At 44.2% G+C, this 22,056-nt stretch overlaps 1 protein-coding gene across 1 annotated transcript in view; it reads right to left on the bottom strand.

The window, feature by feature from the left end:
- Nucleotides 1–22,056, bottom strand: part of MYO10 (myosin X) — a 640,382-nt gene that overhangs the window by 299,935 nt on the left and 318,391 nt on the right. Inside the window, exon 4 of the mRNA XM_069620501.1 lies at nt 19,505–19,692. Coding sequence (XP_069476602.1) covers nt 19,505–19,692 — 188 coding nt within the window. The remainder of the gene's footprint in view (nt 1–19,504; nt 19,693–22,056) is intronic.

The raw sequence follows: 22,056 nt of genomic DNA, 5'->3' as shown, positions 1-22,056 counted from the left end.
TGAGAATGTTGATGAATGCCTGGAGGTTTTACTTGTGAGTAGTGTTGCAGCTCAGGCAGTTGGAGAGAGCTGGCCTGGGTGGTGAGCGTCACTGGGTTCCCGCTGGAGCTCTGTCCCTTAACTGAGCTAACTACATGTAACATCATGAATGAAGGAACCTAAGTGAACGTCCCTGCTGCCTGGAGTTCTTCATTACAACGGCGAGCCATCAAAAACACTGGGGCGCTCTATAACATGGAAGCTTGCTACCCACAAGCTGTGCTCATGCTTCAAAATTATGGTGTTGATGTTGTGGACAGTGAACCGGGATGCTGGTTGTGATATATAATATGTGTTTTTTGTATGATAAAACCTCTTAATGAAAAGTTACCAAAAAACCAATCTAAGAACGAGAGCTGATCTCTTCAGGAACAAACAAACCAAAGAGACCATCAACAGTGAAAAAATAAGATTCATCACAGCATACAACAGCAAGTATAAAACTCTCACCAACATTCTTAAAAAGAATTGGAATATACTACAAACAGACAAAGACCAAGAATCACTATTAGATTCACAACCAAGCATAACCTTTCGCAGAGCCAAACATTTCAAAAACATACTTAGCCCATCGCATTTTGTCTCAGAGAAGAAAAGTAATACGTCATCACAACTGATGTGGCTCAAACCACCAACCAAAGGAAACTATAAATGTGGATCCTGCAACCAATGAAAATTCTCAGACAACACAAGAACTACAATCACATTGCCCAATGGACAGATCAGGAAAATTCAACAGTTTATCAACTGCAGGAGCATATATGTAGTTTATTGAATCCAATGCATCTGTACAAAATTGTAGATTGGGAGTACTATATGCATGCTAAGAATTAGAATCAGAGAACATATAAGAACTATACAAAATCAAGTACCACAAACACCTTTGGCTTAACATTACCAAACTACCCACTTACAAAATGACATCGGAAAGTAAAAAAATGTTTGGAATCGAAAAAATTGAATCCCCACCAAGAGGTGGCAATTTAGAAAAAATGTTGAGGAAAAAAGAAGCCTTTTGGATTTGTCACCTTGACACATGTCACACTGGACTGAATAAGGATCAGGAGATGCACCATTTCCTGTAAAGAGAAAATCTCCAAATACTAAAATTGTGCATGTGTACCACCCTCATAACAAATAAACTGGGATGTAACAAAATAATCATGACAGAGACTGGTCTGGCTCAAGAAAGAAGTTTTTCTTAAAACAAATCAATCAAAACAAACCAAAGAACGAGAATTTGCTCCAAAAAAACCCTGGAAAAGAAATCACAACATAAGTTGACAAAATAAAACATCAATAGGCCATATCAAGTTGCCAACACGGGAAAAAGCGACATTTCTACCGTAAAGAAAATACGGATCAAATAATTTCGACATAAATAAGAATCTAGTGTGAACCTGCATAACAATACAATTATCAGTTTGAGACAAATTGAGTTTGAAATATTACCAATAGTAATGAAGAAAACACAACAAATGTACAAAACTTCGTTCAAATCATGGGAAAACATCATTCCCAAACAAAAATGGCGGCTAGCATCTGAACGTTATGCAAGAAACGTCTCCAGATGCAAATAAACACCATCACGTGATCGGAGCTCGAAAACAGAATGTCACGCGAAAAACGTTACGGAAGGTAAATAAATACTATCACGTGATCGGAGCTCGAAAACACAATAAGGAACATTGACACAGACCAGCGAACTGCGGGAAGCTCCAGCGAACATGGAGAAATAACCTTAAGGTAAACAAAATGCCAGATTTCAAGCTTTTTTCGAGCTATTTTTTCAAACCTGTGCACTTAGACTTTCAAACAAACCAACATTTTGCTACAAAAGAGGGTATTAGCAATGACTGTTCGCCTTTCTCATGCAGGCATCCTACATAAGAGTTTGGTTAAAAACGAAGGTTCATTTAAACGGACAATGCAATCTCTACTTGCCTTTCAAATAAAAAGGGGAACATGATAGAAACAATAAGGTACTATTCAATATAAATCAACAAGTATGTCTGTAACAATTAAGTTTTAAATGCAAGACGCTAAACACTTCGTACCTTCATGCTACTCAGCAAACTATGTATAGATATTTCATTCAAAAGCAACAACATTATATCCTGTTTGCATTAGTTGGCTATTATTCCAAACTATATCACATTAACCAAAAATGCTTGAGGATGTTGAAAGCAATAACTAAAAACCATAGTGTGGGTTTCTTTTCCAGATAATTTGTTAAAGTGAAAGGAAAATAAGTAAGAAAATTCAGCCAAACAAATCATTGGAATACTTATTTCTGTGATCACCCACAGAACATAATCAGTACATAATCCAAAACGGAAGAATCCTAGCGATGTTGTACAGAACTAAACTAAAACTAAGGAACTCTCAAAGTGAACATCTGTGAAATTAATACAGAATGCCAATAAAGAGCAAGGAATTTGCAAAGTGAAACTAAAGGAACCTCCTGAAGAACCGAAAGACCATTAGACGGGGAAACATGTGTCGAGGAACCAAATAAGGAAAAGAGGAACTATACAAAATAAGGAAGAATTACCATACCTTTGTGAAACTTTACAATTTAAAACAATCCACTCCACAAACCAACTGGGGAAGACATGTAGAAGACAGTGAATGCTTTGTGCATGGATTATTTTACAACATAAAATTATCAACATATAAACAAACTGCAAGATAAATATTGCAGTGACTAAATATATGAATGTCAAATAAAAAGGCGCCATTTCAAACAATACAGTATTTGTTTTCTTGTTTTGTTATTTTTCTAACCCTGGTCAGCCTAAGGGTAACTGTATATTGAATTAGAGCTGCCATTTTGGTACTTCAAAAAAGTTATTTCAATATTCTTTTCAACCACCCAAACATATATCAACAATTTGGGGCGCCAGTAGCTGCCAAAAGGCTGACAAATACTATTTCACCTCAGCACTTGCATACATTGCACTGTGGTGACCAACCCTAGAGATAAGAGGTATACCAGACACTTGTGATCCCTAAAAACAGGCAAATACTGAAAGCAGAAAAAAGCACGAAAACATACTCGCAAAAACCAAATAGGAATCAAGTCACAGAGAAGCCTCCCCCCTGCTTCCACCCACGCGCTTTATCAATAAAGTGATGGACTTTTGAATGCAAGACATCTTCCACAGATGTTAGTTATGTGCAAATTATGTACTGTACCTCAATACTGAAGCTGCAAAGAGAAACGAAGATGACAACCAGATGTAAATCTGTGAAAGCCCACTAGAGGGAGCACCCTGCGCAGTAAATAGCATACGCTGCCAAACATGTCATATCTAAGGAAAGAATCCTTCGGTAAACTATCTGCAGACGGCAGGGGTGGAGCTAAAAAAAATCTAAAAAAAACACTGCCTCTGTACGGTTAAGGGGAACCAAGGTAGGTATGGGACACACCACAGCCATGTACCACAGGTCGGACAGCTTGGACTAATAAACAGGAGAACGTAATGCTTCAATCTGCTTCACTGCTGTGGGATCCCGGACGAGAGAGGTGGCTTAGTTCTTGGTTGTGTTTTCTATAGTGCTGCTGCGCCACCTTGCGGACACTTAAGAGCACATCCTTTTCCCCCAGACACTACCACAATATAACAGGGAGTGACAATAAAAAGCTCAAAATCACTAGCCACTGGTACTAAGTGACTTGCCCGATTTTAATTTACCCGACCACATTTATGATCAATTTAGAAAGACAGATTAAAATCTGTTATTCAGTCTTTCTAAATCGATCATGCAAAACGCATCCACCCACATCTTTAGGGCCTCTCCCCTCTCCCTCCCCTCTCAGCTACCTTGCTCTCTGAGGTTTCATTCCTATGGGTGGGCCCGCCATCTTTGGTGACAGCTGCTCCCTGCGACGCACAGGATTGCGCTCAGGGGTTGACAGGCGTGGCCAAGTGAGGGAAGTTGCGGGAATCAGGTTAGGATTTTGAGTGTGTTTTTGTGTGTGTGTGTGTGGGAGAGGAGGGGGGATGTTTGTAGTTGAGAAGTGAGGGGGCGGGGTTGCTGGTAAAAATTGGTGTGATTAATTGTGGAGGCGCAAGCAGAATGTAATGTGCTGGGGAGGGCGGGGGGGCTGTATAGTTATTGGAGGGGCTTGGGTGTGAAACACCCCTATTGATTAGAGGGAGTTCATATTGTGATGTTGCAGCAGTTTGAAGGCCACACAAAATGGCTAATATAAAGCGGTCTTTTTGGTGTTAAGCCTTCAAAATGAGGAAATATCACATTGAACCCTAGCCACTGCGTGTAGTTTGTTAACCACTTAAGCAACCTAATGTCCATATTAGAGAAACCTAAGGTTCCTGCGAAATTTAGCATGCAGGAAAAAGTATGTCTTCGGAAGGAAAGAGGGGTGCCTGTTCTTAGACATCAAAATATAACTTTTCTGACTGTAAACAGAAGGGCACATATCTTGCAGCAAACGACACGTACAAAATACGGCCAAAACTGTTTTCATCACTAAATGTCGAAATGTTCAGAAAACTTGAACCTCGTTTGCTCATAGATTCCCTGATCGCACAGGTTTTCCTGATGTCCTCTTTCGATGTTGACTAAAAGCTGCAGGGAAAACATTCAACTGTCTCTCGGCTCAGACTGCCCGCCCACCGAAGGGCAATTTGAAGCTTAGGTAAGTAACTTTGAGAGCTTGAGAGATTCGCCTAGCACACAATTGTGAAGGATATCAACAATGTTTTGCTGTTCTTAGGTCACAGCAGACTACAGGGAGACCAGTAATCCTAAAAGTGATAGTAAAGAAATCTAGCAGCAAGGGCAACAGTGCACCTATTAACTAAGTGGGGACTGGTGTGAATGTGGGGTGCGATAGGAATGCAAGTACCTTATCAGGTTCATGCCAGAATTCCACGGCTTCTTAGTGCTGTAGTGACAGCTGTTATTATTTAACAAATAAAGTTGTGTTCCTAAGGCCCTACTGGTTGGTAAATGATATGCAGCCCAAGCTAATGCGCCTGAGCAGAACGAGGGTCTTGCACACGGACTGCAGGACCATACCACCTTGCATGGCCCGAGGGGCGTGGGGGCAGGACTAGGCAGCAGTGAGAGGAGGCATCCCCACAGTGAGGGCAGCACAGTTCCATGCTTTCACTTTTATTCACTGTGTGGGTCTTTCCCGCACAGTCAATACACCGAAGCTCCTTCCCTCGCCTGGTCCTATCCCAACCAACCTCTTCAAAGGTGGGAGTCCTACCCCTCATCCCCTGCCACGAAGGGGAAGTTCCACAAGCCTTCATCTCCCTTCTAGCCCATCCCCAAACCCTGACCCAACCACGTCAAAAAAAAAAACCTTAGTTTTGTCGCCCGCCACCGGTTTGGTTCCACAGCGCACGAGCCACTCTTCCCCATATGCACACTGCCCGGCCCTCACTGTTACCTTTCTGATTCTGCACTTTCTTTTGGTTTCTTTGAGATTCATCGGATGCAAATGCACTGGCCTACAGACTGGCCTAAAAGACTGGCCTAACAGCTGAACGCCCATGCCAAGCAATGTCGCAGAGCACAGCACAGCTGAGCTGTGGAAGGCTGTGAAGCCTCAGACTGCCGGGCATGAAGAGCCCCTCTTGAGAAGCAAACACAGTGATGACCCTACTCGCTCAAATCCCAAGGATGCCAGAGCCTGCAGTTGCAAAATGTACTATCTTCCCCCTGTCCGGCAAAATGACCTGTTTGTTATCATACGTGCATTATACGTGCTGTTTTATGGGTGGAGAATAGATTTAGCTACTCCATTGTACATAAGGATGAGCCAGGCCTGGGATGGGCAAGGCAGAATGCAGCCCTCCCATGCACTGGTTTGTGTTTGCATTACAGCCCTTTTCTCTCTACTTATGGTATCCTGTGTATGATTTGTGTCCAAGTGCTGAGTGTCTGCTGTGCCTGAGGTGGCGTGGGGGAGCTGGATGAGCACTGGTATTGCGGGGAGCAGGACGAGCCTGTAACACTCACCACCCACTTCCCATCCTCCTTCCATGGCAAAGAAAGACACATCTCCCTGTGTCTTTGCGATTCCTGTGTTGCACGTTCGGCCCTGTGAAGACCTGCGCTGTACTTGCAGTGCACGAAGGACAGGGCACCGGCAGCACAACTGCCAGTGTCTTCCATTATCCGAGTTGGGGGTGGAGGGGGAAGGAGGCCACAGGCCCCAATGCCAGGCAGTTGAGATGAAAGCGGGAGAGGAAATTGAGCTCCAGCTTCAATAAATGGACAGGAGGTAGGACAGGGAAATGGCAGCCCAGAGAGCCAAGCAATAGGGTGGAATTCTGTGTTAGATAAGTCAATAAAGTCTGCATTCCTCGATCCCTGATTGGATGGTGCCTGTCTACAGGATGCAAGTGCCCAAAGTGCATTCCTGAGAATGATGAAGGGCTGCCAAGATTTGGACATGTGAACTGCGCACTTGCCCAATGTCAGAGGGGAGTACCTACGCCCTAAGCTCTCCATCTGGCTACAGAAAAAGAAAGCAGTCTCTGAAGAATAAGAAGTCTGGTTTATTTTGTTATAGATGATGATGATAAATAAACCCATGACCCAAGCATGGGGCTAAGCGCAGTAAGGGACTTTGAGTTTGCGTGTTGCAGTTAGTTTGTCACATGGACATTTTTTTCCCCCAGCAATACCTCCTCAATAAGAGGAGCATACAAATCTATTTAGACTACTGTCATCAAAAAATGGGCAGCAGTATGCTATATAAAGCCTGGAGCTTTACTGCCACAAACCTAGGATGAGTGCAGGATGCAGGTGCAAATAGCCTGGTAAGTACTGCCTGTGGCAGAATGGAGTTCAGGTGCGTTTCTAAGGCAGAATTTTTGGGGAAATTAATGGAAACCCCATGGGAATGGCATTGGTATGTAGTTGAGCATTTGGGGCATTCACCTAGCCTATGTTGGAACCTGATATTTTTTGTATTTACTTTTGATTCCCGTGTAAAATACTACCACCGACCCATGAATGACCAATTATCCAGTCAATAATGCTGGTTATGTGCCTTCGTTTTATGAGGCTGAGCTACAGATGAGGATCTTCGGAAGAGTAAAGGACGATTAATAATGCAAGAACTCTTTGCGAATAATGGCAACAACAGAAAAAAAAATTGAATTTTTTGCGCTACAAGGACAAAGCAAGTGTGACGTAACTGAGTCAACCTCTGTTGGCATCCACATGAACATGGTGGCCGAGCTCTGGCTCATCAGGATCAGAGTTTTCAGGTTTCCCATGGCCATGTGGAAGAAGGTCATCCAGACCTGTTTTTGTTTGAAATTCTGGTAATTGTAGTTTTCCAAAATGTTTAATAGAGGAGAAAATACTACAAGTTTCAGAATCCAAATGGGAGATAAAATAGGACTTCTCGACTATCTCACGCATAGGCATGGGAAACTTGAGAGTGCTGCAAGATGTCTGCTTTGTGAGAAACTGTTCAAAGTTTTGAACAGAATACGAGAATATGCTTCCGCTGAATAAAGGTCTATCCGTGGTGCTGGTTGGCCAAAATGCAAACCTAGTTCCAGTGGGTTATGAGGAATGTGGTGGTGGTGGTGTCTTTCAAATGCAGATGCAGACAACCAGGTGCCCACATCAATATGGATGTCAATTATAATTAGAATTGTTCTTTTATAACGCGCTCAATACCAACGAGTGGTTTCTGAGCACGGGATTGGGATTCAAACCTGTGTTGTGCTACGTTGTCTTGCTTCCAAGACAAGCGCGTTGCCCCTGAGCTATCCTTGCAATCTCTGCCATTCAAAACAGCTCTCGAAGCAAAGACAGCAGAAATGCAATGACAAGAAATTATATATGATATGGTATTTATAACGTGCCTATACACAAGTGTTTCAAGGCGCAACGAGGCAACAGAGGGGAAACAAAGGGAGGACAAGACAACATTCTTACTAGGCCTAGTGAATTTGAGATCGCGTAAGTGCGGGGGAGATGTCTTTTGGGTTAGATGCAAACATGTGATATTAATGGAGATGAACAGTTTGAATGGTTAGATTTTCCAAAGAATGGGTATCTTTCATATTCAATTGTGACTATCCAATTGCAATTAGGATTCATGATCTAGCTCGATGAGCAGGGTTTGTAGCCCATAAGCCGCCTGTTTGTGCAAATGATTTAGTTAGACTTCGCGCTGGGCAGGTTTAGCTAAAGAGAATTACAGGTTTTGAGAGTGGGCACGATCAGCAATGAATTTGCCACTGCTTGGCTACTGAAGAAACTATACATTAGCACAGTATGCCCCCATAGGCCTCCATTTCTTTTAAAACACTTAGGAATTGTGCGAGTCCATAGGGAACTGAGTGCTGGAGTATAGACGTTGGAGGGGCGATGGGATCATCAATGCTACTTTGCAAAACAAGATGGCTAAAAACATTTTTTAACAAAAGGGTTGCAATTGGGGGCTGCAGTGTACCAAGGGACTGCATGTGAATGATTATTTTCTTTTAACACTCTTGTTTCAAGCTTTCAATGTTATTCCATTTCTACTCGTAGCAAATGTAAACTGAATTTTGGAAGAACATGGATTTTGTCAGACACAAACATATTATTGTACAATCCCCTTCCGGATGTTCCCTTCTGGAAATGTTTTGCATGCTTCAGTGCTTTGCCGTATCTGATTGGTTGAAGCTTTTCGGCAAGTCAGACTTTTTGGTACCATGTCCACCTGCCCTGTAAGTCCCTTGTCGGGCCTATGCACAACAATCTGTATTTTGTCCCGAGGGCAGAGGAGATTGTGATCACTACACTAATGTGAAGAACATTCTGGCCACGCCTTTTTTTGAAGTACTCTGTCCCCTCCACACAATTTCCATCTGTGCAGCAAGTCTGACGATCTCATCTCCTACTGCAGCAGAAGCCCAGGTAGGGCAACAAACTGTGCTGTTAAGACACAGAATCTAAGGAAATGATTATGAAATACACAGGGTTTCATTACAAGTTTGGGGGTCCGGAAATAACGGTGCCGGTGCTTCAGGTTTCCCATTCCCACGCGGAGTCCCTTTGGACTCCATGGCAATGGGAAATAAACTATTCCGCCGCGCCTATGATATGCCGCTGGCGCCGGGATGTCAGGCGGCAGAACCAGTGTTGCAAGGTTGACGGGTGCCCGCCGCCTACTGGCAGGTTCTACCGCTGACCACGTAATGAGGCCCACAGTGTAATAAAATTAGCAGTCACAGCTGAAGATGCACAGACGATCCATTGCTTAAAAAAGTATCCCAAATATATGCCTTGTAAAGAAGAGTCTATGTGATGTCTTTGATGGCTTTCTTCCTTTCTGTAAGTTCCCACCATAACTCGCTTCTTTTGGATATATGCAAAAGCAGTCTACCAATCACAAAGTAGAAGAGCAGTGCACTGAAATCCACACCAATCACCAATTGCCTTCAACACAACAATTTCACAAACTTGTATCTACAGATCCTGTGGGCAGAAAGAGACCACAAGAACTGCGTATACATGGGGTTTTCTTTTATAAATGCGGCCCTCCCTGACTGAAGTGGGGTAACTCTCCCTCCCTAATCTGTATCCATGTCCTCCCAAGTGTACCCTTAGTAGTGTGCCTTGCTGGCTGGGTCCCTGTTCTATCCCTGTGTCCTCTCCTCTACAGCACTCCGTTGCTTCCCAGCTAGGTTTGCGATAACCAAACTAGAGCAGGCCAGAGCAGGAGACTAATTCGATACTCCCATGATGTAGTAGTCAGGGAAGCAGGCGATTTGGCCAGTTTTACACTTTGCGGCAATGCTGCTTTCAGCACACTTTAGGCGACGGGGAAAACCAAAAAGTTCAGGAGAAAAAGGGTACTTGCTTCAAGTAAAAAGAAACTCTACATCTAACGCTTTCATTCCACTGGTTTCGCCTGCTTTGGTGAGACGTTTTGACTGAAGAAGAAAGCTGCCCTGGACGAAAAAAAACAGCTGGCGTTGAAAACAACAGCAAACGAAAACACACGCAGAGGGCAAGGCGCTCCTTATGCTGAAATAAAGGTCTGGACTCGCTAAACGAAAGGGTAAACAGAGACGACCCATATTCATTTGCAATTACAGCAATGTAAGTGAGTCGGGATTTCTCCAGAGCGGGCTGTGAGAACATTCCAGGCTACTCGGTAACACGAACCTGGCCGGTGGCGACGCCGGAGCCCTCACAGGGAAAGTGCACAGTAACTTAATAGGCAGCCGCGCGCCCTGCAGCTGGGGAGCCTTTGTGTACACAGCCTAGGTGTCCTCTTGCAAATGCTGACTAGAATCACGTGGCGGGAAGCTCGTGCGGTGCTCGGAGCTGGGTGCTTTCCTTGGGTGACCAGCTTTTCAAAATAAAAAACCGGGACAGGGCACAGTAGAACAAGTGCTGGAAATAGAAAAAAAATGTACTGGGGAACCCTCTCATTCTTGGAGGGGCGGGGCTGCAGGGAGGAGGGGGCATGACCCCAGGTTAGGTCACGCAAAACAGCATCTCTCCACAGAGGCATGGCCAGGAATGTCTAACACGTGGAGCCTGAAGCCAATGTAGACAGGCCGGGCCCAGTGACATTTACATCTGCAAATGCGCGCCTGGCGCTGCTTAGTGGGCATTTACAGATTGCCTCTGTCTCTTAATGGAACACAATCCTGGCGATTTGCATAAAGGCAAAGAGCATTATGGGAACATAAAAATGTCCACAATTCTAAATTGAAACATGTTTTACAGTGATTCAGTAAGAAACCCTGTTGAGCGAATAATGGAATTTGGCCTCTGCAGTTTTGATTGGTCACACAAATCACCCTAAAAAAATGTCTGTACATTGCAGGACCTATATACCAGTTTGGACAGCTGCCTGGCTAAGAAAACAAAAGATTGCAATACAGTCTGTGGTACAGGTACAATCAGGTAATGTATTTGGGTGTTAACTGAAAGATTGCTGTTTGACATCTGGCTTAAGTGTGAAATTTAAATGTATGGACAATTATTTGCTTTAATTATTGTATACAATTATTGGTATAGCGGTCTCGCAAAGCTGCTGCAGTTGCGATTATGAAAGGTCACCCAAAACCGAGACAGGGTTTTCCAATGGAAAAAAACTCTCGGGGACAGTTGGGGGCAAAACTGGGTCAATTATTCACCCTTTCCTTTGGATGATTTTACAAATATTGAAGAATAACCTCCTAACCCCCTTTCCCAGTACCAATTGACCCGACCAAAAATGTAAACTTTAAAAAAAGTTGCCTTTGCTTTGTGATATTTTTTGTTCTAGATTAGAAACAGGGAACCCCAGTCACCCCCACCATGTAAAACATACTAGGTCCTCTCTCACCTCCAGCACTATGCAGGTGACGATGGCGATGATACAAATGTGTCCGGGACACCCTTTCCCCACCACCTTAACAATGGACTGGCAGGCAGGTTCTCACGACTTCCCTTAACACATTTAGTTGTGTGAGAAGGTCTCTGGAGAATGGAATTTTGGACCATGTACATCTGAAAGGCCATATGCAGCTGCACTTATCACACCTGTGCCTTCTTCAAACACAAACAGATTCACACAATAAAACTCTAAGTGGTCTACTTTAAATCCACGTTGTTTGCTAGTTTGACCCCCAACAAAGGGGTGTGCTGGTTTTGTGGAGAGTTACATTTCCTTAACATCACACCTAATACAAATCACAAGTCCGTGTCAAACAAAAGGCAAGTGACTTTAACAGTATATTTTATTGTGTGGCTTTAACACCCCAAAGTGTAATGGTAAAACCAGCATTTATTTCAGGCTCACATTGTTGTACTTGCAGGCTTCTACTCAAAAAGAAGCTACAATCATACTCTTTTTAGTAGCATACTTCCATGAGGAATTATATATTGTCAGATGGCTGAATTAACTGATTAGCACACTTTGCAAGCAATCTTTATAAAATAAGAGTATTTTTCCCGCTCTTCAAGGGCAAAATGTAATAAATAGTTGCATCAACTTCGGCTCTGAGGTTAAGTCTTGGGAGGATAGCTCAGCGGCAACATGCTCGCCTTGGAAGCAAGACGACACGGAACAACAAGGGTTCAATCCCCGGGTCCCACTTAGAAACCTCTGGGTATTAAGCGTGTTATAAATATCCTATCATATCATGTGTTCATGTTCTTAATTTGTAGAATAGGGTTCAAATCACGGCTTCATCACTCAACGATTTAGCATAATATAGTGTTTATTCAAAAGTAACAATAATAATATGAATTGCACACCTTAAACCTATGTGTCTCTTAACTTACAGCAACACTCCTTGAATACTATGGCCCCCTGACTGTAATGTGAACTGAATGATATATCTCATTACACATTTAGGGCCCGATTCATGGAATTGTTTGCATGGTTCAAAGCGACTATGCACTGCTGAAAAGTGACTTTGCACTGCCGATACAAACCTTGATTCATGGAACTGTGCAGAGTGTATTTTTGCAGTGCAAATCCAGTGCAAAGTCACGTTGTACTGCAAAAATGACTTTGCACTGGAAAAATACACTTTGCACAGTTCCATGAATCAGGGTTTGTGTCAGCAGTGCAAAGTCACTTTTCAATAGTGCAAAGTCACTGCAACCAGTACAAACTGGGCTCTGTCCCAGCACTCCGGTGGAAGGCCCATTTTCATGTGCCTGAGTATTGTGTTATAGAAAGGCCTCCAACAAGGGATGATGATGTACGATTTGGCACTCCAGGTAGAGTGGAGTCACTGGCAGCTTAGACTGTGGGACTCTGTACCAGTCAACACATTCTTTTATTTATTTATTTTTATTTTATGAGTTCAGTTTGTAAGCGCGGATCCGGATTCAAACCACTGATGCTGTCTGTGGTCTTGCTTCCAAGAGCAGCACGTTGCCCCTGTGCTATCCTCCATGGCAACATAGAAGCAGCCCTAGGACTAACAACTGTGCAAGGTGTATATTGATGTGCCTGAATAAACAGGGCTAAAAATAGAAGCAACAGGAAAGGAAAAACAAAGTGTCTAATACGAGGTTTGCCTGACAGTATAACAAACTTGCTGAGACAAAAGTATAAAGTCTAATCCAGAATTGTGTTATGTAGAACAAAAAAACTCCCAGAGATGCAACGTGTTCCCGATGGAGAGAAGGAAACTGTATTTCTGCATTATTCACTCATTCATTTCATCATTTGTTATAGCGCCTTTCACCATAATTAGGGTCCCAACCCGCCTTGGGTTGAAAGCCCTCGGAGGTACCAGAGTCCAAAGATTTGGGGAAGATTGGGAGGTGCTGTTATGCGTGTGTGCATTTCAGCCATTAAAGTTTGGAAGGGTGGGCAAGACCCTGGTAGGCAGGAAGCGGGCTGGGAAGGGTGCAGGGAGGGGGAAAACAACGCTGAAAAGGCACGGGAAGAAAGAAGCACTTACCTGCAAGGCTAGTGTAAAGAGTGGCTGAGGGGCTACTAGGGAGGGCTTCAGAGCCTCGTGTGGACATCAACTGGCCTCAAGGCCCAGTCGGCGGTTGGGAGCGGAATGGGAGGTGGGAGGTGGAAGGAAGGCAGGAAGCAAACTGGGGCGGGGGAAACCAATGCCACAAAGGACCTAAATAAATAAATGCAAATGCTGGATGAGGACGCGGGCATAGGTGTAAGGAAGCCCTTACCAGTAAGGCTGGTGTAAAAGGTGATTTCAAAATTATGACTGGGGGAGGGGGGTTCACATTTTAATTCATGGATTGATGGATGGATATTGAGCAGAGGGTCCCACGTTTGCTCAGGTTCAGAAACAAACATGGGTGGAGGCACTGAAAATGCTATGCATTTGTAGGGTATGTGTCCTGCCTCCGAATTGAGTATCATGTGCTTCATAGAAAAATGAAATGGGACCACAACTTGTGGGGAAAGTCGGCGCCAATAGACACGCAGATGCCATAATCCTATAGGCCCCAGATATATTCTGCCACCACTACCTTGCAAGGAACCTTCCAGGTTATGGTTCTGTAGAGCGGGTGACAGAGACCTGACCAGCAAAGTGTTTACTGATGGTCCCCAGAGCTAGTGGGCTAGCATGGCTAGTGAAACACCAGGATCTGGGCACAGGCTGAGGGTTGGGGGGGAAGGGGCTGGCAGACTCAGGACCATGGTGTGTAATGGGAGTTTGAAGTTGCAAAAATGGAGGAATGACTAGGATGTTGGAGTAGGAAAAAGAATGTCTGATGAAAATTTCATCAGACCTGGGGTCACCAAATAAAATAGTAAACACTACCGATAATGGTCATTCATTTATTCCATCTTGTTGTTTATTTGAACCAAAACAAGAATTTCTTGAAATGTTTTAAGGTGATCAATAAAGTCTTTTAATTAGAGTTATTTTTTTGCGAAGAAGCAGAAAGTCACTAGTGCCAATGCATTTCGGACCCGAGGTCCTCCTTCAGGGCGATTCTGGTGCTTTCCGTAGAAACCCCGACATGGTACATTGCAGACATACAGGATGTTCGGGTACCCTTGAGTCCCAGAGATAGTGCGGTGTGGTAGGACTCCTCAGCAGAGCATCTGTTGCAGAACAATTGTTTACGTTACATTATTCTGCTTTTCAGCTGCACCAAATCACCACTGCAATTTCAAAGCACCAAATCCTTGTCCAGAGCATGGTAACAGTTTACATTTATTCAGGAGTTCGAAATGTGCCATTACCAACTCAGGCTGGCTGCTTTGGACGGTTTATGGTTTTTTCGTTAAATGCCATTGCATCTAATGCCATTCCATCGAAATTTCTCCATCTAAAAAATGTCCATCTAATGCATTTTTTTTCTTTTTTTGGGGGGTTTCCCCCCAAACCTCAGTTTTTTACCCTTGAAAATGCCCCTGAACAAAAATGAACCCTTTACCCCCAAAAAATATGCATTAGATAGACATTTTTTTTAGATTAGATGCAATGACCAGATACCCTTTGGACCCATATGCCGACGTAAATTGTCCATTGAAACCCAACCAAAGGGGTGGGAAATAAATACGCAGAGGTGGAGCGCTTGGTGAGGCGTGCCAACACTTGAGGGTACAGTCATGCACCATGTTGCATTAGTTTCTGGATGAGGTGAAGGCTGCTAGTAACTTACTTTTCGCGTATACTTTCTTTACTGACACCTAACATGCGACAGCGCATCTCTCACTGTCCGGCAGCATTTTATTGCGGTGAACGACATAGGCCCTGATTCACAAAACATTTTCCTATGGGATTGCACCATTATAAAACGCTTCTGTGATTCAGGCACTTAGTGTTTCGCTCTGGCAAGGAGGGTGTGCTGAACTCCATTTCCTGGCATGGAGCAGGTGTGATGCTGGCACTGCCTGAGATCTGTGCCTTCATGTGTTTATTCTAACTGCAGATACCAGCCCAACAAGCCTGAAGAGGGAGGCAGCCAATCCATCGTGCCTGATGCTGCAGTGGGAGCATAGACCCACTAGCCGACCGGAGCCAAGGAGAAGCAACTCCCGGGACAAGGAGTGGAGAGCTGGGGCAGGAAGCTGCACCCTGGATGTAGTTTTTGCTTGTGACTTCATTTTGGGGGGAAGGTTTGCCATAAAATTCAATAGAGGGACAAAAAGGGAGCACATGCTAAGAACAAAACATGTCTTTCCTGCTGCATCTTGGAGAGAGAAAAATTATTCCCATCAGCACCTCAACGGGAGCCTTCTCTTTGAAATCTTAGTGAGGAAAAGATCCTGAATTTGATGGTGAACAGCAGTTACCTACCCTCATTTCCACCACAAGGGGCTTTTCTCGTGGCATTCCCTTAGACCTGGCAGCCACCCAGACCACAAAGGTCTGTACAGTGTGTTTCTTACAGAGCACTGGGGAGGCATCAGGCGAGTGCCAGGTGCCATCATTGGACAATTGCCTGGTGTGTGGTGAAAACGGTACTCCAGGTCATCGAGACACTACAATTTCTAGCCCTGGCTGTTGGTATTGCAATGATAGTTTGATAGGTCCACCTGTTAATCTTGACCGCGGTTCCCAGAATTCATTTAGGCAGTTAAATGAAAACCCAGCACTGGAAACATTGTGACCTGCCAAGTAGCCACAAGGTTACCCTACACCAGGCCTCTATCCATTGACACAAAGTCATGTTCTTCGCTTAGTAACAAACATGGCATTGCTCAACCACTATTTGCTGCCATTGTTTCTTCTACCACAAAGTAAAAGTATTCAGAGCAGCAAGATCATCACTGACATTTTTATGAGGCTCTCATATTCCTATATATGATAGGTCGAATGACCAATGCAAACAAATTTGAAAGACGTTTTCAGAATTGTGAGGAACCAGGAATGAGACAGGGACATAGAAGACTCATAGCATTGGCCATAGACTTTTATTGAACTGATAAAAGGGGTTGGAAAATTCCTCAATGTCCCTAATCTAGGAGGTATTTCCCTACCTCAACCTGTCACGCACTCCACTCGTCCCTCTGGGGGTCCCATTCCTCATCCCCGTGCCCCGAACACCCCTCGCCCGGTTCCGGGACTCACAGGTTCTCTCTTCGCCCCAGTTGCCACGGCGCCGACTGCCACAAAGCTTGGGTCGGCATGCTCTTTGCCCGCGGAGATGTCTACCCCCTTGGCGTCTTCCGTGGTGGTTGCTAGACCGACTTCTTCCGCGTCACATCATGACCGCCGCTTTTTCCGCTCACGTGCTTCTGGACTACACTCACGTGATGCGCTCACGGGTCATGTGACCGGGAGGAAATAGCAGCGCCAGTATTTAAACGGCTCTGTTGCGGTGCTTCGGTGCTTCACAGCTGTTTCTTGGGATTCCTGTACGGCGCTACATACCTTTTGTTTCACCCCTTTTGGATTTTGACCTCGGATTTGTTTCACGGACTGGCAACGGATAACCCTTGGCTTTGGTACTTGCTTTTGGGTCATTGTTACGACCACGGACTGCTTCACGGACTCCTACTACGTTCCGCCCTTCTTGTGCTGATTCTGGCATCAGGTGGGCCTGGCACTTGCAATGTTGCTGGGATACTTACATCTTGAAAGAACAGCCTTGCTGGGTCTCGGAACCTCCCCCATAGGTACAACCACCACTCCACAGACACCTGTTGATAAGACCGTTCCACTTACTTGTTGATTGGTTGTTGATTCTGTTTTTGGCTTGACACTTAACCGGTGTTTCCTTTACAGTGGTTCGGGGTTCCACGAGTTCCGCAGTTCCGGAAAGAACATCTCCCACCTGTGGCCTCACAGGCGGCACAGAGAGTGACTTTGATTCTCTCTGTGCGGCACTTGTGGACAGAGGACTCTTCGGCTACACGACAGTCGAGACACAACACAACCAAAACTAAAGGCCTGTCCTGTGCCACAATGTCCAAAGCAATAATGTCCTGCATCCGAAATCATGTCCTACTCCTCGCATTCGAAAAGTAACTCTAAGGTATTAAGGGTTTTGTCTTTGGCTTGAAAAGTGCACACATGTTCAAGTTCAACAAAAAGGTGTAATCCAACACAAGTTCCAAATGGATAATCTTCACAGTTCCTGGGAATAGCTCCCTTCTTCAGGTTTCTCTCAACAAAAACAAAAGTTCAGAAGAATGACCAAGTTCTTTAAAGGCCAAGAGGATGACCCCTCCTCTTGGTGTTACAATCCACTCTAGGGGAAACGACTCCCTCCCCCAATTCTTTTCCACAATGTAATTCAAAATCATAAGGCCATGACTCGTTCTAGGGACTCTCTTTTCAAAATAACACAAGGATTCTTCTTTCATAACACCACAACTTGAGTGCGGGTGCCAGACTCGCAAAACACCTGGTGTACTCCCGTGCCAGGTTTACTGTTATAATGGCTTTGCCTGGTATACTCTCCTGCCAGGACTTTCATGTAGTTCCTTTACACAGTTCCAATATTCTGTATCACTTTTATCAAAACACAAGGTCTCAAATGCACTTTCATTAACTTCCTTTATCATATGTCCAGACACCTTGTATACTCCCCTGCCAGATTCTCTCTTCATTCTTGTATCACACAGTTCCAATATTCTGTATCGCTTTTATGAAAGCACCGGGTCTCAAACCCACTTTCCTTCACTTTCTTTATGAAATGTCTGAATGACCCAACCTCTTTACTATGGGTCACCCGACTCACGTAACTGGCACTTTTCGTTACTTGATGGAGCTGCTGAAGCACCTTGGTGATCCAGCTTCCCTTCTCAGGGTTCACCGGCTTTCTCTGGCATTCCGTGGACCTCTTGCAGCAAACATGGGTTTACTGGCTTCATCTGGCAGCTTCCACATCCTTTGCTGCAACTGCTTTCCTCCCAAGCTCTTCTCCGTGTTCGGGCGGCATTGGTTCTGCTTCTTGGTTCCAGCGGTCGCCAGGAAAAGTCCTCTTCTGTTTCGGCTGGGATCCCAGCACGGCGAATCAACTCCTGCAGTTCTTCTTCTCTCGCCGTCTTCCTTGCACCACTAGCTGGTTGCATCCCTCCATTACCTTCAGCTTCTCCATCTTTAATTTTATTTTAATTGGTTATTTATAACGTGCTTAATATCCAGAGGTTTCTAAGCACGGATCTGGGGATCGAACATGTGTTGCTCTGCATCGTCTTGCTTCTAAGGCGAGTGAGTTGCCTCGGAGCTATCCTCCCGCGACTCTTTATACTCCGGCTTCAAGGAAGGGAGTTACTTGGAGCCAATAATTTTCTTCGGAGCACTAGACTGCTTCTTCTGGGTTTGCTGAGTATTCAGAATTACTCGCCTGCTCTTCCTCATCTCAGTCTTTATCATTCTGTTTGTTACAGAGATTTAATGGATGCTGTAAGCAGGCGTAATGGGTTATTTAAGGGGATGATCACAATATGCCATCCAGGCATGCAGAATGGAAACAATATTCCTAAAAGGAAATGGGGAATACCATGTCCCACCCAATGATGTCACTTTAACCTACTGGGGGTCACCCCCAACCCCCATGTGGTCCTCCCTCAAATAAGCTGCCCCCAGGTTCAGGATCAGGTAGCAGCTCCCGTCCCCTAGCCACATGAGGACAGGTTACCCCTGGGAAAAGAGTGATGACACCATCACGTTCATCACCGAATTATGCTTTGCCATCAAAGGACCAGAGACCGATTATAGTACCGTGGGCACGACTGACCAAATGGGGTCAAAGACAGGTAGCAGTAATGTGGAAATCATAGCCACACTATACTAGGAACATGGAAATAAAGTGTTGCAGTTTTGAAAGACTTAAAAAAACATATTTTTTCCAAGTAAATCAAAAGACAGTCTTTTAAAAGTTTTAATGGGAATCCACTTTAAATCAAACTGTTCTTAACTATGTGTATAAAGGGGCAGTAGAGCATCCTAGGGATGACGTGGAAATGTGGTACACTACACATTGATGGTAAAAACATGGTTAAAGAATTCATCACCACACACTACGGAAGACAAAGAAAGCAACGACAGACTGGAGCTCTGCCATCGTTTACCTGATGAGGACGCACTGGCTGTCGTGCCGTTTCCACAAGCATCGGTAACACTCGTTGGCAATGGAGAAGATGTGTGGTGGCACCTCGCCCATGTGATGGCTGCTGTACTGCTCCACGGTGGCAGGGTCGTAAAGCCCGGGGACAGTCTTGTAAGGGTTCACCGAGGCAAGAATGGAGCCGATGTAGGTCTGAAAATTTAAGAACATTGAAAAAAGGAATTTACACGATCTGTTATCCAATAGATTTGTGCCATGAGTGTACAAGATGACCCTTTTTCTAGTTAGGTTTTCAGTCTAATCATGGCCTTCTTGCCAGTCCACAGCGCAGTTCAAAGTCTGAACTGCTTGTGATTATACATGGTGGGCCTGAACTATAGGGTTGGCACCCTGCATACCTTTTGCAAATTTGTAATACTGCAAATCGATAAAGCCCAAGATGCAAAACGAAAGGCATACAATGGTACGCAAAACATTTGTTACAGTCGCAAATTAGTGTGAATGGGGGGGGGGCGGGTCTCAAAGTTAGTTTTTCTGTCAAAATATTGGTGCCACTATAAAATACGCCATATATGAATGTGCAAATGACTCCATTATCTAATCACAATTGCAGATACTATTGAAATTAAAATTAATAAGGTGAATTTTGCATTCTTAAAAAAAGAACTGCAACTACTGACTTTGAGCCTAAAATGAGTATTTTGTGAAAAGCACTTTACAGCAAAAGCAAAGTTTGAACTGGATGCAATCATAGTTGAAAGAGCCCAACGGACCCCATTGACCTGACCATGGCAGGGATGTGCCAGCTATTCATGTGAAGAAGAATGGCACTGGAAGTGGGTGAACCTCAAGAATATAGGAGAAGGCATTCCTACACACACGGATCACAGGGGTGCATTCCAAAAGATGTAGATAGTCGTAACGCAACTTGCCTATTGTAAAGTCAGCAACTCATGAAGCACAAGCTAACACACTTACCAAATGCTGTACACCCCATTGGGATCTCATATGTTTCACAATACAACACAAAATACCATGCAGCAGAAACCTGAGAGTTTAAAAGAAATCCTAAATGTGAAGATGAGAAAACAAATCATCTCCAAAATAGTAACTGTAAAAATGAAAGAAGATTTGAACGAGCTTTGTTCCACAATGTACTTGGGGCTATAGACTGCATCCACATTTATGTGAAGCCATCAGCAAACTTGCAAAACATTTCCCAATTTGGTAAACTGTGGTTCTTTCTGAATGTGCAGCTGGCTTATGGTGATTTCCACAGAAACCTGCTGAATGGCCACGCTGCAGCTGCAGATAATTGATGTGAAGAAAAAGACCCCAATGGGAGAAATACAGCCCTACATATCATGCCAGAGCAATGCAATGTAAAAGGGGAAGAGTGCACTCCAGAGCAAATTCAGCTGGATAGCGGGTCTGTTATGGGCAAATACAACACAATCATAAATACCCGCCAGATACAAGATTACACATTTTTCACACAGGGATGCATATGGGACATTCCCTGTTGCAAGTGGGTACCTTGTGCTGCTTCTCCTCAGTGATGTGCTCTCTGGAGGTTCATACTCTTTGAATAGAATGGCAAGGGGTATTTTGAAGGCATCATGAAGCAAGGTACAGACAACAGATTCAAAATGCAAACCGAAAGGTTTTATTAACGGAAATGTCAGGATGATTGAAGGCCTAACTTGCCCGATGCTAAGGTGGGATTTCCCTACCTAACGAAACTAATGAAAGTCTCATTTAGAAAGTTCAACTTAAAAGTATGTCTGTGTGCAAAACCTATACTTAACCCTCACAGCTCAAGGTAAACAATGTGTAGGGATAGGCAATCGGAAAAGAAATAGTGTTCCAAAAAAAGTTCTGAGCTACTTTCAGCTCCTGGCTTACTCTCCAGCTCCCCTTTCTTAAGTTCAAATCAGTTCCACAAACTCTCGGGGTTACCATGCCCAAGTTTAAGACAGTTCCACAAAATCTCAGGGTTCCCTTCCCTACTTTCAAGAAACTCCAACATTCAAAACAAAACAGTTCACCGAGGATTGACTCCTTCCCAACCTCCTTTCCATGGTTACTTCTCCCTAGTTGGCCAATCCACATTTGTTATCACACAAGTCTCTTCCTGTACATTTTCATTGACTTGCTCTTCTTGACATCAACACTCTAGCCTTCTTCTTTAAGTTCCTTTTCTATGTAGGGCATTTGCTCTAGGCACAGTTTACAGACCACACGTTCCACCGATCACACGTCACGCAACCAATGCTAATTTCTTGGCTGTGATTTATCAGTATCGTTCTCATGCATGGGTTCCCTCAGTCTAGACGCAGTTGACAGACCACACGGTCCACCCATCACAGGTCAGGCAACCGATACCTCTTCTCCATCTGCTTTATCAACCATGGTTCACTGCTTTCCCTTAACAGTGAAGAGTAATTTTTGCATCAGGTTTACTTTCATCCGACACCTTATCGTGGCTGGCTTGGCAACCATTTACTTAGTTATGGTCTCTGTTCTTCTCTGGCTCCTGCCAATACTGGCCTCCTT

The sequence above is a fragment of the Ambystoma mexicanum genome, chromosome 5q (assembly GCF_040938575.1).
Source record: "Ambystoma mexicanum isolate Mex_15411 chromosome 5q, UKY_AmexF1_1, whole genome shotgun sequence".
NCBI lineage: Eukaryota > Metazoa > Chordata > Amphibia > Caudata > Ambystomatidae > Ambystoma > Ambystoma mexicanum.
The sequence above is the reverse complement of the archived record's forward strand: the minus strand, read 5'-3'. Positions and strand labels throughout refer to the sequence as shown.